Raw genomic sequence first — 17417 nt, forward strand, 5'->3', positions numbered from 1 at the left:
TATATATATATAGCGTGTGGCCTAGCGCATTATCCTCAGTAAAAGATGTATTAATATACAAAGATAGGTACCATACTCACAATTGAAACCCTTGAATAAAATCACATAATATATCAGTCCTCCATAGGAGTCCATATAAAGCTGACCCCTAGCCCCTGGGGCTATATTGCAATGGCATAGGCTAATGCGTTTCGAGGATAACCTCTTCATCAGTGCCCCTGTACCCCTGACCCACTAGGATCAAAGAGACAAACACTTTATGAATAAAGAGGTTGTTTGGCTCAAAAGCCAATTTCGCTATGCAAACTTACCAGGGATAAACCTGTATCAGCAAAACACCTGAGTGAGCATCCTCACAAGGGTAGGCAGGAATGAAGATGAGACATAGTCCTAGACTAGTAAAATAGAGTCACCAGCTGAGGATGAAGCCAATGCATTCACCTTAGCACACAAAAGGTGCCACAGGGACAATATATAAGCACCCTCTTGAAGAACCTACTTAACTCGGACCCAAAACTATAGGCCTAAAAAAAAATTTATAATAAAAAAAAAACCTCCTAACCCCCCTGATCCAGACGTATCATTTGCCATGGAGCAAGAGGCAGTAGTGTCAATCTGATGAAGGGAAAAACAAGGAAAAGTAACCAAAGAAGGCTGGAGAGTTGCCAAGAGGAGAGGACCCACCCCCATGTGATATGGTCCCCCCCGAAGTCGAGAATAAAATATCCCTAGAAGAGGATACCTGTAACAGGAAACAAGTGTGTTCTATCTGCTGACATTCTAGGGAGGCACAGGGCCCTCCAGTGAGGATTTGGGGTGCACCTAGTTGCGAACCTCTTGTCTGAGTCATAAGAGAAAAAGGTGCTGATATTGGCGCCAGAAACCCACGTGATTTTACCACTATTTCAATGTGCATATGGTGTATTTTTCAGGTCATGCGACTCAGAAAACTCATCAAAAATGTAACACTGGTGCATTATCGATGCATTCTTGCTGTGCTTTCAGGGCATTTCAACGGGGAGGCCCGTTTTTGGTGCATTTTTTAAAATGGAACCAAAATGCAGCAAGTAAGATTTTTTTTTTTTACCACCGCAACCAGGCTTTTCTTGCGCTAAAGGTGCAGATAATGGCTGACAAATTCATTTAACATCATGATATTAATTATGATGTTGAATACGATACAATTATACAGTGCTTTGAAAAACTATATATACCCGTTACAACCAAAACCATAAATGTATTTTATTGGGATTTTTTGTGATAGACCAGCACAAAGTGGCACATAATTGTGAAGTGGAAGGAAAATTATAATTTTTTTGTAAACTTTTTTTTAAAAATATTTATGTGAAAAGTGTGGTGTGCATTTGTATACAGCCCCTTTACTCCAATACCCCTAACATCTAGTGGAACCAATTGCCTTCAGAAGTCACGCAATTGGTAAATAGAGTCCACCTGTATGCAATTTAATCTCCGTATAAAAAAAACAGCTGTTCTGTGAAGCCCTCAAAGGTTTGTTTGAGAACCTTAGTGAACAAACAGAATCATGAAGGACAAGGAACACACCAAAAACGTCAGGGATAAAGTTGTGGATAAGTCTGAGGCTGGGTTCACACTATTGCGAATTGGATGCGGCCTCCCCGCATCCAACTCACAATAGCAGGAGAGTGTGACCAGCTCTCTATGGACTCGGTTCACATATTTCCGATGCAGCTCCAGTGCAAATTTGCACAGGAGCCCTGTGCGTCTTTTGGTCCATTTCAGGTCCTAATTCAGCCCAAAATCCTGCTGGGAGTGTGTGGGAGTGTGAACTGAGCCTAAAGCAGGGTTAGGGTATTAAAAAATATCCCAAGCTTGGAACATCTCACGAAGCACGGTTTTTGACCAAGTGCATCCTGCATTTGTTACCAAAATTTCCATTCGGTGCACCTCTACAAAATAACTACCTACTCTGAAGGGTCAGACAGTAGCCCTGGGAATAGTGTTTCTTAAAACAGCTACACCCCCTGGATATAGGGAGAAGAAACTTGACAAGCCTATAGAGGCGGCTGAAGAAATCACACCTAGTCCATAAAGGCAGACCCATTGTACTGCTCAGAAACCATACCTAAAACGGTGAAGGGGCAAAAATAGAGGTGAAGATTATCTTGAGTCTTTTCAGAGATACTGTAAACTGCTAGAACTCTCAATGAGACAGAGATGATCACAGCAACCAGTGGCTTGGCATATTCTAAGGCTTCGGGAAGGTCAGAGGTAGACTCGGCAGGGGATAATGCAAGAGCACACTAATGCCGCGTACACACGTAGCGGACTATCCAGCGGACTTAGTCTGGCAGACTTCCCGCCGGACTTTCCGAACGGGCTACTTGCCCACACACGGCACTTTTTCAGCGGACTAATACGGCGTACTAAGTCCGCCGTACTTTTGAAATGAACGGACTCGCACACGCACGCGGAGGAAAGTCTGCTCATTTCGAGCGCGTCTCCAGGTAGGCGGGGCCCGCGAAGGAGACGTCACTGGCTCCGCCCCCTGGTTTGGACTTAAAGGGGACCCTCCCAGGTCCACATCACCCCAAAGCACCTTGTCCCCATGTTGATGAGGTCTGGGGGCGGGGGGGCTTTAATAAGGGGGCCCCGGATACTGGCCCCCACCCTATGTGAATAAGTATGGGGTACAATGTACCCCTTCAGACCCCGACAACCAACGGCCAGGGTTGTCAGGAAGAGGCCCTTGTCCTCATCAACATAGGGACAAGGTGCTTTGGGGTGGGGGGGGGGGCTGCGCGGCCTCCCCTTCCCCAAGGCACCCCCCATGTTGAGGGCATGCGGCCTGGTATGGCTCAGGAGGGGGGGGGGGGGCGCTCGCTCGTCCCCCCTTTCCTGGCCGGCCGGGTAGCGTGCTCGGACAAGGGTCTGATGTGGACCTGGGGGGGGGGGGGACCCCACGCCGATTTTTTTCGGCGTTGGGGTTCCCCTTTAAGTCCATACCAGGTGGCGGGGCCAGCGACGCATCCTTCACGGGCCCCGCCTACCTGGAGACGGGACTCCGGCGGGAAAAGTCCATTTCAAAAGTACGGCGGACTGGCATACGCACGGCCGGATTGTCCGCCGAAATGCAAGTTCAGCGGGAAGATTGGAGTGCAAAACTACTTTCTAAGTCCGCCGTACTTTCGGGTCAAAAAAGTCCGCCGGAGGCTACACACGGCGGGATTGTCTGGCGGACTTGAGTTTGTTGGACTTTTCCACCTGATTGTTTGATCGTGTGTACGCGGCATTAGGGGTACTAAAACTGGATAGTGCAAAATCCGGTGCAGCTCTTCAAGGAATCCAATCAGCTTCCAGTTTTTTTTTTGTCAAAGCCTAAATCGAACAAGCTGAAGTTATAAGCGGATTGGCTACCATGCATAGCTGCACCAGATTTTGCACTCTCCCGTTTTAGTAAATCAACTAAGAGTCTCTGTGGACAGAAGCAGCAAGAAATTGAGTGAATTTGGCCACAAAAGTCTTGCATTGCAGTAGAGACCTCTAATGACAGGACAGAGTACTATGCCTCAGCCAGAAGAGCTGAAGATGCTAATGATGTGGATCCTATAACAGTTGGGCCACCGGATTCCACACACTAGTTTATTTACAGAATACTGAACAGACATCCCTAAACTGCATGAAGAATGGCAGTTGGGGTCACCCGTAGCAATAAAACTATCCCGTCTATGTGTAGACATGATGTGCCCATGTGGTAGTGAAGCAACTAGGCCAAAACAGGCAAGGCCTCAGGTACTCACAAACAGCTGGTGCTCATGAGGGTCACTGTAGGTTGGACCTGAAAAGTACTGCGACGCTAACTTTTACCAGTACATGAAGGTCTGGTAAGTGCCACAACATGGAAATGGGTGCCCAAAAGTTGAATTTCAGCCCTACATGTCCAGTCAGGTTCAGGAATGGCACTAAGAAGCCAGGCCTCGGAAAGGCAGATTTAGATCCCTCACTATGTAAAGACCAGCTCAAACAACAATGTAGTAAGCACTTTTCATGGATTTTAGTCAATGGAGGAGAATAAAACTGAAGAAAAGTGCTTAGCAAAGACTGGCTAGGACTTGAGACTCTCAGGAGAACTGAGAAAAAGATATCCATACTCCTAGGACACTTGCAAAAAACAGAGGTAAGCCGGGTACATAATTATTTATCCTGGGGCTGGCCTACAATTTTTGGTTTGCTAGTGTCCAATCCTCTGTGGCAGTATAATATCACATCTGAATTCCTTTGTCCCTCAGAGGACAAGAACGAACTGGTATTACGTTATTTTTATGGTTCGATAAGCAAGTTTGTCCAGCGCCCACCAACCTACGTATCAAAGCCTGTCATGTCAAACTCTAGTCACCACTGCTATTTTACCTGCGAGTGTCGGAAGTGTGTCCGAAGCATCTGACCAATGTTCTGTGTATGAGAGAGGTCCAAGGCAGCATCAACTTCATCCAGAATATATATTGGCGCAGGTTTAAAAAGTAACATGGCCAATATTAGAGACAAAGCCACAAGTGACCTGAAAAGAAAAGAAATACATTGAGAAGCAAGAATTAGCTTAATGATGGTTATCCTAAACCTCTCTGTATGGTAGTGTTATATGTATAATAACTCCAATACAGGAGGTGCTAGAAGTTCATATATTTTTCTAGGAGCAAAAACATTCAGCTAAAGACTAGAGAGCTTTGATTTTCAAAAGCCAACCACCATTGCTCCACATTCTTCCCAATCCACCCAGGAAAAGGCTGGCATATTCTGGCCAAACTAACACAAACAGTCATGTAAAAAGAATAATTTATAAAGATAGTGCAATCAAATAATGTTATGCCAATGGATCTGACTGCCGCCTGCCATCTATGGCTCATTCCCACCTCAGCACAGAAATGAACACAGATGAATTAAATATAAGCAGCCAATAAGGCACTGACTCATCTAAGCAGCATGTCTTTAGAAATTGTAATTCTATCAAAAGCAGCTTTGTAAGTTTATAATTGGGTAGAGTAAGCCATGAGCACTGATAGTATGAAATATTTAGGGCCCGTTCACACTGCACACACACACACACACTAGACTGCATGGTTTTAGTGTGCCAGCAGCTGTCCATTTTGGCTGCAGTGAGCCAGCAGTAAGAGGCAGTGTGATGAATGTTTCAGCGCATCACACAGATCCCTTTTTTGTGCCAACATTATTTGAAGTGCTGAATATCCAAACAAAAGAACTCGCTGCTCCAGGTGAGACAGGAAGCCTAATGATATCACGGGTGCCTCCCTCAGCTCGCCTCCGCATACGATCAACACTGAAGAAATGGCTACACTCCAAGATCCATCAAAATTCTTATTTAAGAATATATATATATATATATATATATATATATATATATATATATATATATATATATATATATATTTACACACACACACTATAAGCGCACCTGTTAGTGTGTGAAACGCGTCTACCATTTGAACTGTAACACTTGGGATGTTTGTTATTAAATAAGAATTTTGATGGATCTTGGAGTGCAGCCATTTCTTCAGTGTTAATTATTTGAAGTGCACAAAATTACACGTTACTTATGTCACGGCATGGCAGCCCGGCATGTTGCACTGCTGTGCAGTGACATGCAATGCCTTCCTGTGCACTGCAATAACTGGGCCTTAATATTTAATTATTGGTTATGCCGTACACCTTAATCTGAGCTTCAACTTTCATTTTCTAGTGTTCTAACAAATGTACAGTTCCATTCAGTCCATAGGTCTTCAACTTAATCCAAAGTCCCTCAACCTTCTTATCCTGTATGAAATGGGAAAATAAAGTTTACCGCTGTCCACCACTTAATTCGGTCAGATTTTCTTTCCACGTGCTGCCCAATGCGACCTTGAACTCCAGCCCATCCAATGCATTTTTGCCTTCAGGAGGTGCCAGCTTGGCATTTGCCCCAGGTAACAGAGTTGAGAAGATGGAACCAAAGTCTTTGTTCACCTAAACAATGTAAGATGTTGTCATCTAATCCAAGTTGCAAACAATTCCTATTTGTATAGGCATAACAACTTAAAAGTGTACATATGATCCAAATTTGTTATATACAGTAGTAATTTCCACATTGCATTTCAACTATTTTTCCTTGTCCATTCCTATTAATCTGAATGATCTTGATGATACTGACAAATACCCACACATTTGCTTCCTTGAATTCTGTGACACATATTCACTATGCCCTGAAAATATGTGCTGCTTGTGTCACACATTTCACAGAGCCTGTCTCTTCAAAACTAGAGGTGCTGAGAGGAGAAGTTTCAGAAGGTGGAGTACAGAAATTACTGCTTGCAGGCAGCAAGGTACCATGGGATATGTAGTCCTTAGAAATCAAAAGGTAAACAGCAGAGGAGAAGCTGCAAAGCATGCTGGGAATCTAGGAAGTTGTGGAAAGATATGGCCAGCAGACAGGCAGCAATACACTGGATTATCATCCAGTGTCATCTCCCGCCTCGACTACTGCAACTCCCTTCTCATTGGCTTGCCTCTAGATGGTCTATCACCTCTTCAATCTATCATGAATGCCTTACCAATCGCTCGGTGTCTACTACTCCTCTCTGTCAATCCCTCCACTGGCTTCCGCTCAGCCAAAGAATTAAATTCAAAATACTAACAACTACGTAAAAAAGCCATCCACAACTCTGCCCCCAGCTACATCACTAGCTTAGTCTCTAAATACCAACCTACTCGTTCTTTTCCTTCCTCTCAAGACCTCCTGCTCTCTAGCTCCCTCATCACCTCCTCCCATACTTGCCTCCAGGACTTTTCCAAAACCTCTCCCATCCTATGGAATGCTCTACCCCAATCTGTCCGCCTATCTCCTACTTTATTAGCTTTTAGGTGATCCCTGAAAACACTTCTCTTCAAAGAAGCCTATCCTACCCACACCTAACTGAATTTTCATTTTCTCCATCAGCTCATCCCCCACAGTTATTACCTTTTGTTTCAACTTGACCCTCCCTTCTAGATTGTAAGCTCTAACGAGCAGGGCCCTCTAGTCCCTCCTGTATTGATTTGTATTGTAAGTGTACTGTCTGCACTCATGTTGTAAAGCGCTGTGCAAACTGTTGGCGCTATATAAATCCTGAATAATAATAATATCAAACATAACTATTGATTGCATTTATTTTACAATGGTAAATAAAAGAATATGCTGTTGATTATACAGTATATCTATTTTAAAATACAATCATGCTAAAAAGGCCCAGCTTTACCTTTTGCCACGCAATTTTTAAAGCCTCATTTTTCTTCTGGTCAAGCTCTTCAATAGTATCCAAAATTTTAGACTTGTCATTCTCCACAATTCTCTTCTTTTTCATTAGGTCATTGTACTATTAAGTCATTGGATACAGAAAAATAAATTATCCTTAAAGTATAAAAACAAAAAAAAAAACCCATACAAATTGTGAATTGTACTTGCCTCAGTGGCTACAATGATCGCATGCACCTACCCTTTCTTCTGCTTGTGTCAACATGTTCATTGCTCTCATGTTGACATTCCGTCCTAGTTTTTCCTGCATTTCTTGCAGTTTTTGTAACCTCTGCCCTGCTGCCTTAGGGTTGTTTGTTTTGAAATCATAAGCTGTGTTTTCTTGGCCAAAGAGATGCTTTTCGGAGGCAATCCACTCATAGTCATTTAGCATTTTGGCAACCTAACACATGCATAGAAGACATCAGAAAACATGGTTATCACCGGAACGTGACAATTGATAAACAAAAACATAATACATTTCTGTATATAGTGGTATCTTTTTAAAACTCAGGTGTCACTAAAAGAGAGAAATTATATATATATATATATATATATACATACATACACACACACACACACACACACACACACACACACACTAAGAAAAAAAAAATAAGGCAACGTTAAAAATGATGGCAGCAACACATCCCAAAAAGGTTGGGACAGGGCCAGGTTTAGCAGTGTAGCAACCCTTCCTCTTAACACTTGTTTGGGAACTGAGGAGACCAGCTGCTGGAGTTTTGGTAGAGGAAAGTTGCCCCATTCTTGCCCGATAAAAGATTCTAAGTGCTCAACGGTCCTGGGTCTGCTTTGCCATAGTTTTTGCTTCAAGATGCTCCAAATATTTTCAACTGCTGAAAACGTCTGGACTGGAGGCAGGCTATTTAAGCACCAAGACTCTTCTACTACAAAGAAATGCTGTTGTCATAGATGCAGTTTAGCATTGTCCAGCTGAAATATGCAAAATCTAGATATACAGTATCTTTAAAGCACTGATGGTGCCTTTCGAGATGTGCAAGCTGCCAATTCTATACACACGAATGCACCTCTATCTCATCAGAGATGCAGGCTTTTGAACCGATAACAAGCCAAAAGGTCCCTCTTGGTTGCTAAAAAAGAATGGCAAGTTTCTATTTGTCTGTCCAAGGAACAACTTTCCACTTTGCAACAGACCATATTAAATGAGATTTTCTCATAAAAGATGGCAGCGTTTCTGGATCATGTTCATATTTGGCTTCTTTGCATGACCGAACTTTACCTTGTATTTTTGGATGGCATGGCGAATTATGTTCACATTGATTTTTGGAAGAATTTATGTTGATCACAGAATTACGCCATTTTTAATGCAGTTCCGTCTGAAAGCTTGAAGATAACAGGCATCCAATATTGTGTTTCAGCCTTATCCCTTGCACACATATTTCTCCAGATTATGAATCTTGTTATATTATGTATTGTGGATGATTTTGCAATTTTACTTTGAAGAACATTATTCTGAAATCTTAAGACAATTTTTCGACACATCTGTTCACAGACTAGTGAACTTCTGAGACACTCAGACTCTCTAAGATGCTCTTTTTATGCCCAATCATGTTACTAACTTATTGCCAATTAACCCAATTAGCTGCAAAAATAGAATTTTTTGTACTCACCGTAAAATCCTTTTCTCTGTAATTCACCGACCGACATAGCTCCTCTCTAACAAAATGGGTTGTCAGCCCTATCACTGGAGATACTAGGCAAGTTGTAATACAACACTTCAGAACTTTTAGTTCCGCCCATGGGGCGGTCCCTAGGCTACAACCCCACAGCCAGCTCAGGCAGAACTCAGTACGTCAACAAGCAGTATAACGTAAAGAGAAAAAGGAGGGGCGGGTGCTGTGTCGGTCGGTCAATTACAGAGAAAAGGATTTTACAGTGAGTACAAAAAATCCTATTTTCTCTTATATTCACCGACCGACACAGCTCCTCTCTGTAACAAAATGGGAAAAACAGCATAAGAACTTCATCCACCATGGCAAGTGGGAACTAGTGAAACTAAACTCACAAAAAAAAAAAAACAGCAGTGTGTGGAAAAACACCACCACATAACCGGGTATCCTCAACAGGAGTGATCCCCAAGACCGCAACCATTTGTGGAAGTAATGCTTGCATATTTTATTGCAACTACACGGCCGCCTGCAAAACTTTGCGACCAAAACAGGCATCAGCCGTTGTACAGACGTCTACCTTGTAGAACTTGGTAAACGTATGGACAAATGACAAGGTCGCCGCCTTACACACCTGAGCGACCAATGCTTGGTGTCGGAAGGCCCGAGGCGTTCCGATTGCCCTTGTAGAGTGGGCCGTGACCGGAAAGGGGGGCACCTGCCCCTTCAAGGTGTAGGCTTGTACTACAATCTGTCTGATCCACCTGGAAATGGTGGCTGACGAGACCGCCATAACCTTCTTTGGACCAGCCCCCGAAAAACAAACAGTGAGTCTGACTTCCGAAAGGGAGCTGTGGCAGACAAATACACCTTCAGAGCCCTAACCACATCGAGAGCGTGAAGGGCCACCTCTTTGGGGTGCTTCGGCTTAGGACACAACAATGGTAATACAATGTCCTCACTGATATGAAAAGCCGAGACCATCTTACGTAGAAAGGATGGTTGCGGACGCAACACCACCTTATCCCTGTGGATGACCAGATAAGGCGACTTGCAGGACAGGAGGTCCTCTCGCATCGGCAATCACCAGGGAGCGTCTGCCACCAGACGTACCAGATCTGCGTACCAGGGCCGCTGAGGCCAATCTGGGGCCACCAGGATTACTGGAACCCCCTCGGCTTCCACTCTGAGAAGCAGACGTGGCAACAGTTTTAGTGGAGGAAAAGCGTAGATCAGCTGGTACTGATCCCATGGAGCCACCAGCGTGTCTGACGTGTCTTCCCATGGATCTCTTGTCCTGGACACGAATCTTGGCACCTTCCGATTGAGACGGGAGGCCAATAGACCCACATCGGGTGTGCCCCACTTCAGGCACAGCAGCCTGAATATCTCCAGATGCAAGGCCCATTCTCCTGGGCCCAGCATCTATCGACTCAGATAGTCCGCCTGCCAATTTTCCACCCCTGGGATGTAAATGGCCAACAGGGCCGGCACGTGTTGCTCGGCCCACCGAAGTATGTGAACGTGAAGACTCAACGACCATGTGTGGAGGCACAGCCTGATCGCTCTCAATTCAAGCAGATTGATCGGCAACTCGGATTCTTCTGTCGACCAGAGGCCCTGAGCCGACACTCCACCCCAGCCGGATAGACTGGCGTCCATAGTGATAACCGTCCATTTCAGAGGAAGGAACGATTTTCCGGACTGAATCACCAGGGACCTCAACCACCAGATCAGAGAGTCTCTGACTGGTTGGCTCACCTGGATCAGTCGATCCAGGGACAACTGAGATTTGTCCCATTTCAACAAGATCTCCTTCTGCAGTACTCTGGTGTGGAACTGAGCATAAGGTACTGCCTCGAAGGAGGCTACCATGAGTCCCAGTACTTGCATGCAGCGAAGCGACGACCACTTGCGGTACAACAGTAGTTTGATCGCAGATCTGAGAGTCTGCAATTTGTCTGAAGGGAGAAAAACTCTCGCTTCCCCGGAGTCCAATAGCAAACCTAGGTACTCCAGATGCTGGGACAGCACAATCACCGACTTCTTTAGGTTTAACAGCCACCCAAATTCTTGCAGAGTCTGCATGGTGATCGCCACATCCTCCTCTAATTCTGAGGCGGAAGATGCTCTCAGGAGGAGATTGTCCAGGTAGCCCACGATCGCGCGTTGTTGCAGCAACACCAATACTGGAGCCAGTACTTTGGTAAAGACTCGGGGGGCTGATGCCAGGCCAAAGGAAAGAGCCACAAATTGGTAATGGGCTTCCCCGACTGCCAAACTGAGAAATTTTTGATGGGTATGTACAGCGGTGGGGCAGAGGAGGCAGGGGGGTACAGCGGTGGGGCACAGTGATCTGAGGTGTGAAGGTGTATGAATTGGGGCTGATCTGAAGTGTGGAGTTGCAGGAATTGGGACTGATCTGAGGTGTAAGAGTGCAGGATGTTAATTTCTCACTACTCAAGTAGTTTACAGCATTTACTTTATAAAAAAAATCCTTTTCGTGATTGAGCGCGTTTACATTTTTTTTATAAAATCGGCACGTTCAATTTCTTTGAAAACATTTTTTCGGAACACGGTGCTCAAAATATTCCTGTAATAGAATATATGCACATGACAGCACTGTAGGATTATTTTCCTTGCAAGTTTTGCTTTACCCACTTCAGGCCCGGAAGGATTTACCCCCCTTAAAAAGAGGTTGTAAACCCTTTAATACCACTCTTACCTACAGGTAAGCCTATAAGGTGGCTTACCTGTAGGTACTGCAAATATCTCCTAAATTTGCACCGTTTAGGAGATATTCATTGTATCTGCATGTGACAACGTCATCGGCACATGTGCACTGAAGAAATGGCCCACTCGTGCCATTTCTTCAGTAGCTGTGCTGTGACCGCCAGCTAGGGAACACGGAAATAACTGCGGGAGACATGTTGCTGGTCACAGCGGTGCAGGGACCACTGCAACAGCTTTGATCTAAAGTATTTCATGCATACTAGCTTATTATCCCTTTGTCTTGCAGGCTGATTTATTTGAATTTACAAATAGGCCATTTTAACTGACAATTGCGCAGTCATGCGACGCTCTACACAAACAAAATGTATGTCCTTTATTTTACCACATATAGAGCTTTCTTTTAGTGGTATTTGATCACCTCTGTGCTTTTTATTTTATATTTTGCTCTATAAACAACAAAAGACTGACCATTTTGGAATTTTTTATTTATTTTTTTACTTTTTGCTATAATAAATATAAAAAAAAAAAAAAAAAAAAACTCAATAAGCGTATAGTGATTGGTTTGTGCAAAAGTTATAGAGTCTACAAAAAAGGGGTTATATTTGTGGCATTTTTTAATTATTACTTTTTTTTTTTAACTAGTAATATCGGTGATCAGCGATTTTTAACGGGAAAGCGATATTGTGGCAGACAGATCGGACGCTTTTTTGGGACCAGGAACATTTATATAGCGATCACTGCTAAAAAAAATAAAAAAAAAGGCCAGTGATTACTGTATAAATTACACTGGCAGGAAGGGGTTAACACTAGGGGGAGGATCAAAGGGTTAAGTGTTCCCTAAGGAGGTGTTTCTATCTGGGGGGGGGCAGTGGACTGATGGAGTAGAGAGATCGCCGTTTTTGATCACTAGGAACAAACTATCTCTCTACTCCCCTGTCAGAACGGGGATCTGTTTGTTTACATGGACTGTTGCGGCCACGTGCCTCCTATTGCTCCTAAAGCAGCTAACACCTACAGCAATTTGCGCAGCCGTGCCAACCGGCCACAGTATAATGATGGCGGATGGTCAGCAAGCGGTTGAAGTGTTTACAGGAAGACAAAAGATACATATTGTGAAGGATAAGCAGTCAATTACCCTTGCAGTAGCATCAGCACTATCCTTTTTATGTTTACTGATATTGTGTTCTAGCTCTTTTATCTTGAGCTGGATGTCGTTATTGCTTTCCTTCATTTTGCCAGCTTCTGAAGCCTTGCTCTTAATTTCTCTGTCATGGCCCATGATGATCTCTTTTTGCTTGGCCAACTCCTCTTGAGCTTTCTTGACAATTTCCTGGCAAAATATATAAAAGTCATGCATGTGAAATGTGTCTTATTACCCACTAATTAGAGTGAGCTTAGGAAGTAATTCCTTACCTTGTTCTTTGCTACACCAGCTGCCATGCTGTCTATTTGCCCTTGGTAGTTTTTAATGGCTTCATCCACTGCTTCAATCTGCTGTTGGTAGGTTGTCTGTTCTTTCTTCATTTCCTCCAGTTCTAACATAAGAGCATCCACCTCCTGTGGAAAAGACAAAAACCACAAAGCTTTTCAATAGTAAAATCAAATTAGCACTCTGATCACTTCAAGCCTCGTATGCCCTTCAGTGCTTTTTGCCAAAGTAAGCTACTTTATTATTCAAGCTATAATGAGACCAAATAAGTCAAACTTGCAAAGTCAAAATGCACCCAACTTGTGGTGCCTGAAAGTATTTTGCCATTTTTAATACAATGACAGGTTCATTTTAACCTTGTACATTTAGAGATACATAGTTAAAGTAAACTGCAATTCACTGTTTAACCCCTTCCCGTCGACACTACGCATATATACGGCCTCACTGGACTGGGTTATTTTCCGTGGGGCTGCATATATATGCGTATCGGTCTTTGTGCTGGGAGCGTGCTGCCATTACAGAGACCGGGGTCTCACTGGGAGCCCCAACTCCCACACGAATGATAACCTCTGATTGGTTATCACAATGTTCAGTAACTGTGCAGCCCGCCCGTGTTTTCTCTCTCTCTGAAGGGAGAGGACAGATATTATTTTTCTCCCTGCAGAGATACAAAAAAAAAAAAAATTGTGTAACATAAAAAAAAATAATACCTAGTTCAAGGTTTGATCTAGGTCAGCGTCAGGGTTAGGTGTTTGGGTCAAGGGTCAAAACGTCATGGCCAGTATATTTTAGGCAGAATTATTATATTTTTTTTTTTTTAAAGCCTCTCTTTAACCACTTGACCACTGGGCGCTTAAACACCCTTAATAACCAGACCAATTTTCAGCTTTCGGTGCTCTCACATTTTGAATGACAATTACTCAGTCATGCAACACTGGAGCTATATGAAATTTTTGTCCTTTTTTCACACAAATAGAGCTTTCTTTTGGTGGTATTTAATCACCGCTGGGCTTTTTATTTTTTGTGCTATAAAAGAAAAGACCGAAAATTCTGCAAAAAAATGAATTTTTCTTTGTTTTTGTTATAAAATTTAGCAGATTAGTAATTTTTCTTCATACATTTTGTCCAAAATTTATACTACTACATATCTTTGGTAAAAATAAGTACAAATTGGTGGATATTATTTGGTCTTTGTGAAAGTTATAGAGTCCACAAGCTATGGTGCCAATCTCTGAAAATTGATCACACCTGAAGTACTGACGGCCTATCTCATTTCTTGAGACCCTAACATGCCAGAAAAGTATAAATACCCCCAAATGACCCCTTTTTTGGAAAGAAGACATTCCAAGGTATTTAGTAAGAGGCATGATGAGTTTTTTGAAGTTGTCATTTTTTCCCACAATTCTTTGCAGTATCAAGATTTTTTTTTTCCTTCACAGAATTTACATATCAGTTTATTTCTCACACACAGCATATGCATACCACAAATTACACCCCAAAACACATTCTGCTATTACTCCCGAGTATGGCGATACCACGTGTGTGAGATTTTGACACTGCGTGGCCACATACAGAGGCCCAACATGCAGGGAGCACCATCAGGTGTTCTGGAGCACCCAGGACAATTCTGACATTTCTCTTCTACATGTAAAAATCATATTTATTTACTAGAAAATGACATAGAACCCCAAAACATTATATTTTTTTTTTTAGCAAACACCCTGGAGAATACAATGGTGGTCGTTGCAACTTTTTATCTCGCATGGTATTTGCGCAGATACCCAACATGTCACTCTTCAAAATTGCACACGCTCGTGGAATGGCGCCAAACATCGCTACTTAAAAATCCCCATAGGCGACGCTTTAAAAATTTTTTACTGGTCACATGTTTTGAGTTGCAGAGGAGCTCTAGGGCTAGAATTATTGTTCTCACTCTAACTCTAACGTTCGCAGCGATACCTCACATGTGTGGTTTGAACACCGTTTTCATATGTGGGCAGGACTTACGTATGCGTTCGCTTCTGCATGCGAGCACATGGGGACAGGGGCGCTTTAATTTTTTTTTTTTTTATTGTTCATTTTACTTTATTTTAGTTTGACATTTTTTTTCCCCCAAAAATGTAAACATCCCTTGTAATAGGAATATGGCATGACAGGTCCTCTTTACAGTGAGATATGGGGTCAATAAGACCCCACATCTAGCCTCTAGGCTGGGAAGCCTGAAATAAAAATAAAATAAAAATATTCTGGCTTTGATCGCATTGGCGAGTCGGTAGAAGCACTGGAGGGCGGCTATGGCTGGGTATTGCAGATATCTCAGAGTAGTGACTGGCACCTCACAGTATTGGCGGGTACTGCAGAGTATCAGCTGGCATTGCAGAGTATTAGCGGGTATCGCAGAGTATTAGCTGGTATTTCAGAGTATTAGCAGGGTATTGAGGGGTTAATTGTCTGTGAGCAGCGATGTGAGCAGCGATGTTGGGCACTGCAGATGCAGCCCACAGCGCTGCTGACACCGATCTCTTCCCCCTCCGCTGTACCAATCGGTACAGAGAGGGGAGGGAGGAACCGGCGTCATAACATTTGTTTACAAGTGATCGCTCCGTCATTTGATGGATCACGTGGTAAACTGCCGCGATGAGCGGCCGTTTACCATGATCCGTGAGGAGCGGGGTCCTGTGGACCCGGCGGTCACAGATGCTCTCGAGTGTGCGCCCCAGGGGGCGTGCGAGAGCGGAATTCTGGGAGATCATCATACGACGGCCTCTCAGAGTTAAACAACCGCCCTGTAGACGTCATTCGGCTATGGGCCGGTTGTTAAGTGGTTAATTAGAAATCAGTGTGTTTTAGTTAGGATAAAAAATTTAAAAAAAAAAAGCACACTAGTGTTTCTGGGCAGTACTACAGGTACATAAAACTACTAACATACACATATATGGTATTTCTGCGATTGTTGGGAGCAGGAGAATTTATTTTATGTTGTTCTTTGGTGGTAGGTTGTGGTAGTACCTAGGTTGTAGTTTTTTTTGTTTGACTATTTTGTGTCAGTTTTCCATCGAAAAAACAGATATCCATTATGATTTACCACTAAATCAAAGGACAATTTGTCCTGAAAAAAGCAAGATGTAATCCACAAAGTAGTTGTGATGATATTTATGGTTTTACTAACATCAAAGTTGCAAAATTGTGCTTAGGCATTATCATTTGTTTTACCTTTAGATGACAAGGGGTTAATGCATGTCACCACAAGACAAGAAACAAGGTGCTGGCTGTTACTACCCTATTCAAGAAATGCAGTCCGAATGTAAGCCTGTTGGACAAGGTGGAGGGGGCTGGGGTTCAAAATGGAATTCTAGGCTCTCTAGCAAACTGAATGCAATGTCAAATGGCACAAAAAGCAGGCTGTGTTCTTGGGAAGCTCTTGATTTCAAATACTTAAAATGGATGACAGGTTTACCTTAATTACATTACTTGGAACAGTTTCTTTTTACACTTTAACGAACCCACAAGCCTTTAATATGTCAGTAGGAAAAAGTTAGCACCGACCTGCTGTTTCTCCTTCATCTTCTTACTGGAGGCATCAGCCTTCTTTTTGGCTGTATCTAACTTTTGCTGAGCCTCTTTTAGTTCTTTCTCACGCTCAGCTTCTGCGTTTTTCATTTTGTGCTCGAGAATCTTGTATTTCTCTTCTGCCTTTTTCTGTATCTCCTTTGTCTTCTTTAGAGTTTCTTCACACTCATCTGACAAAAAGCAAAAAAAAGGATGAGGAAAAAAAAAAAAAAAAAAAAGCCAAAACCACATTTGGACCTAAAACAGGGAGTAGCATGTTTCTTTCACCACGATCAGCAATGTCCTTACCAATTGTTTGCTTCAATGCCTCCAGTTCCTCCTGCTGTTTGTGATATGAACTCTGCTGGAGTTTTGTAAGGAGGAGATCAGCTTCTTCGGACTTTGTTTCCCATTGCTGCTTTAGTTGGCGATATCTGCGCAAACAGAAAAAAAATACTTAACAGGAGGCACATTCACTCAGAATTTATATTGATATATATTATACTATATTATATTATATAAGATACTAAAACCTCTGCCTACTTATTACCAGCCAATATGTATTCTATATCTCATTACCGCATACTGTGTGCCAAATAATGGTTATGCCACCTGAAATTTCATGTTAGAAACAAGCTTTTACCGCTTGAGTAGGAAGGACTGCTGAACACTAACAAAACAGCAGTTCGGAACTAGGACAGGGTGCACTCCCTATTAGAACAAAACAATTAGATTTTTGTATTAACGTCAAATCATT

The 17417-nt window shown here is 42.9% G+C and overlaps 1 protein-coding gene across 1 annotated transcript in view; it reads right to left on the reverse strand.

Moving 5' to 3' along the window:
• Positions 1 to 17417, reverse strand: part of SMC2 (structural maintenance of chromosomes 2) — a 69648-nt gene that overhangs the window by 1601 nt on the left and 50630 nt on the right. Inside the window, exons 17-24 of the mRNA XM_077475352.1 lie at positions 16970 to 17094; positions 16658 to 16851; positions 13096 to 13239; positions 12818 to 13012; positions 7503 to 7703; positions 7266 to 7382; positions 5837 to 5997; positions 4390 to 4537 (exon numbers count right to left, since the gene is read on the reverse strand). Coding sequence (XP_077331478.1) covers positions 4390 to 4537; positions 5837 to 5997; positions 7266 to 7382; positions 7503 to 7703; positions 12818 to 13012; positions 13096 to 13239; positions 16658 to 16851; positions 16970 to 17094 — 1285 coding nt within the window. The remainder of the gene's footprint in view (positions 1 to 4389; positions 4538 to 5836; positions 5998 to 7265; positions 7383 to 7502; positions 7704 to 12817; positions 13013 to 13095; positions 13240 to 16657; positions 16852 to 16969; positions 17095 to 17417) is intronic.

Source organism: Lithobates pipiens, unplaced genomic scaffold (assembly GCF_037356315.1).
Source record: "Lithobates pipiens isolate NorthernLeopardFrog02 unplaced genomic scaffold, aLitPip1_a1.2 Scaffold_13, whole genome shotgun sequence".
Taxonomy (NCBI): domain Eukaryota; kingdom Metazoa; phylum Chordata; class Amphibia; order Anura; family Ranidae; genus Lithobates; species Lithobates pipiens.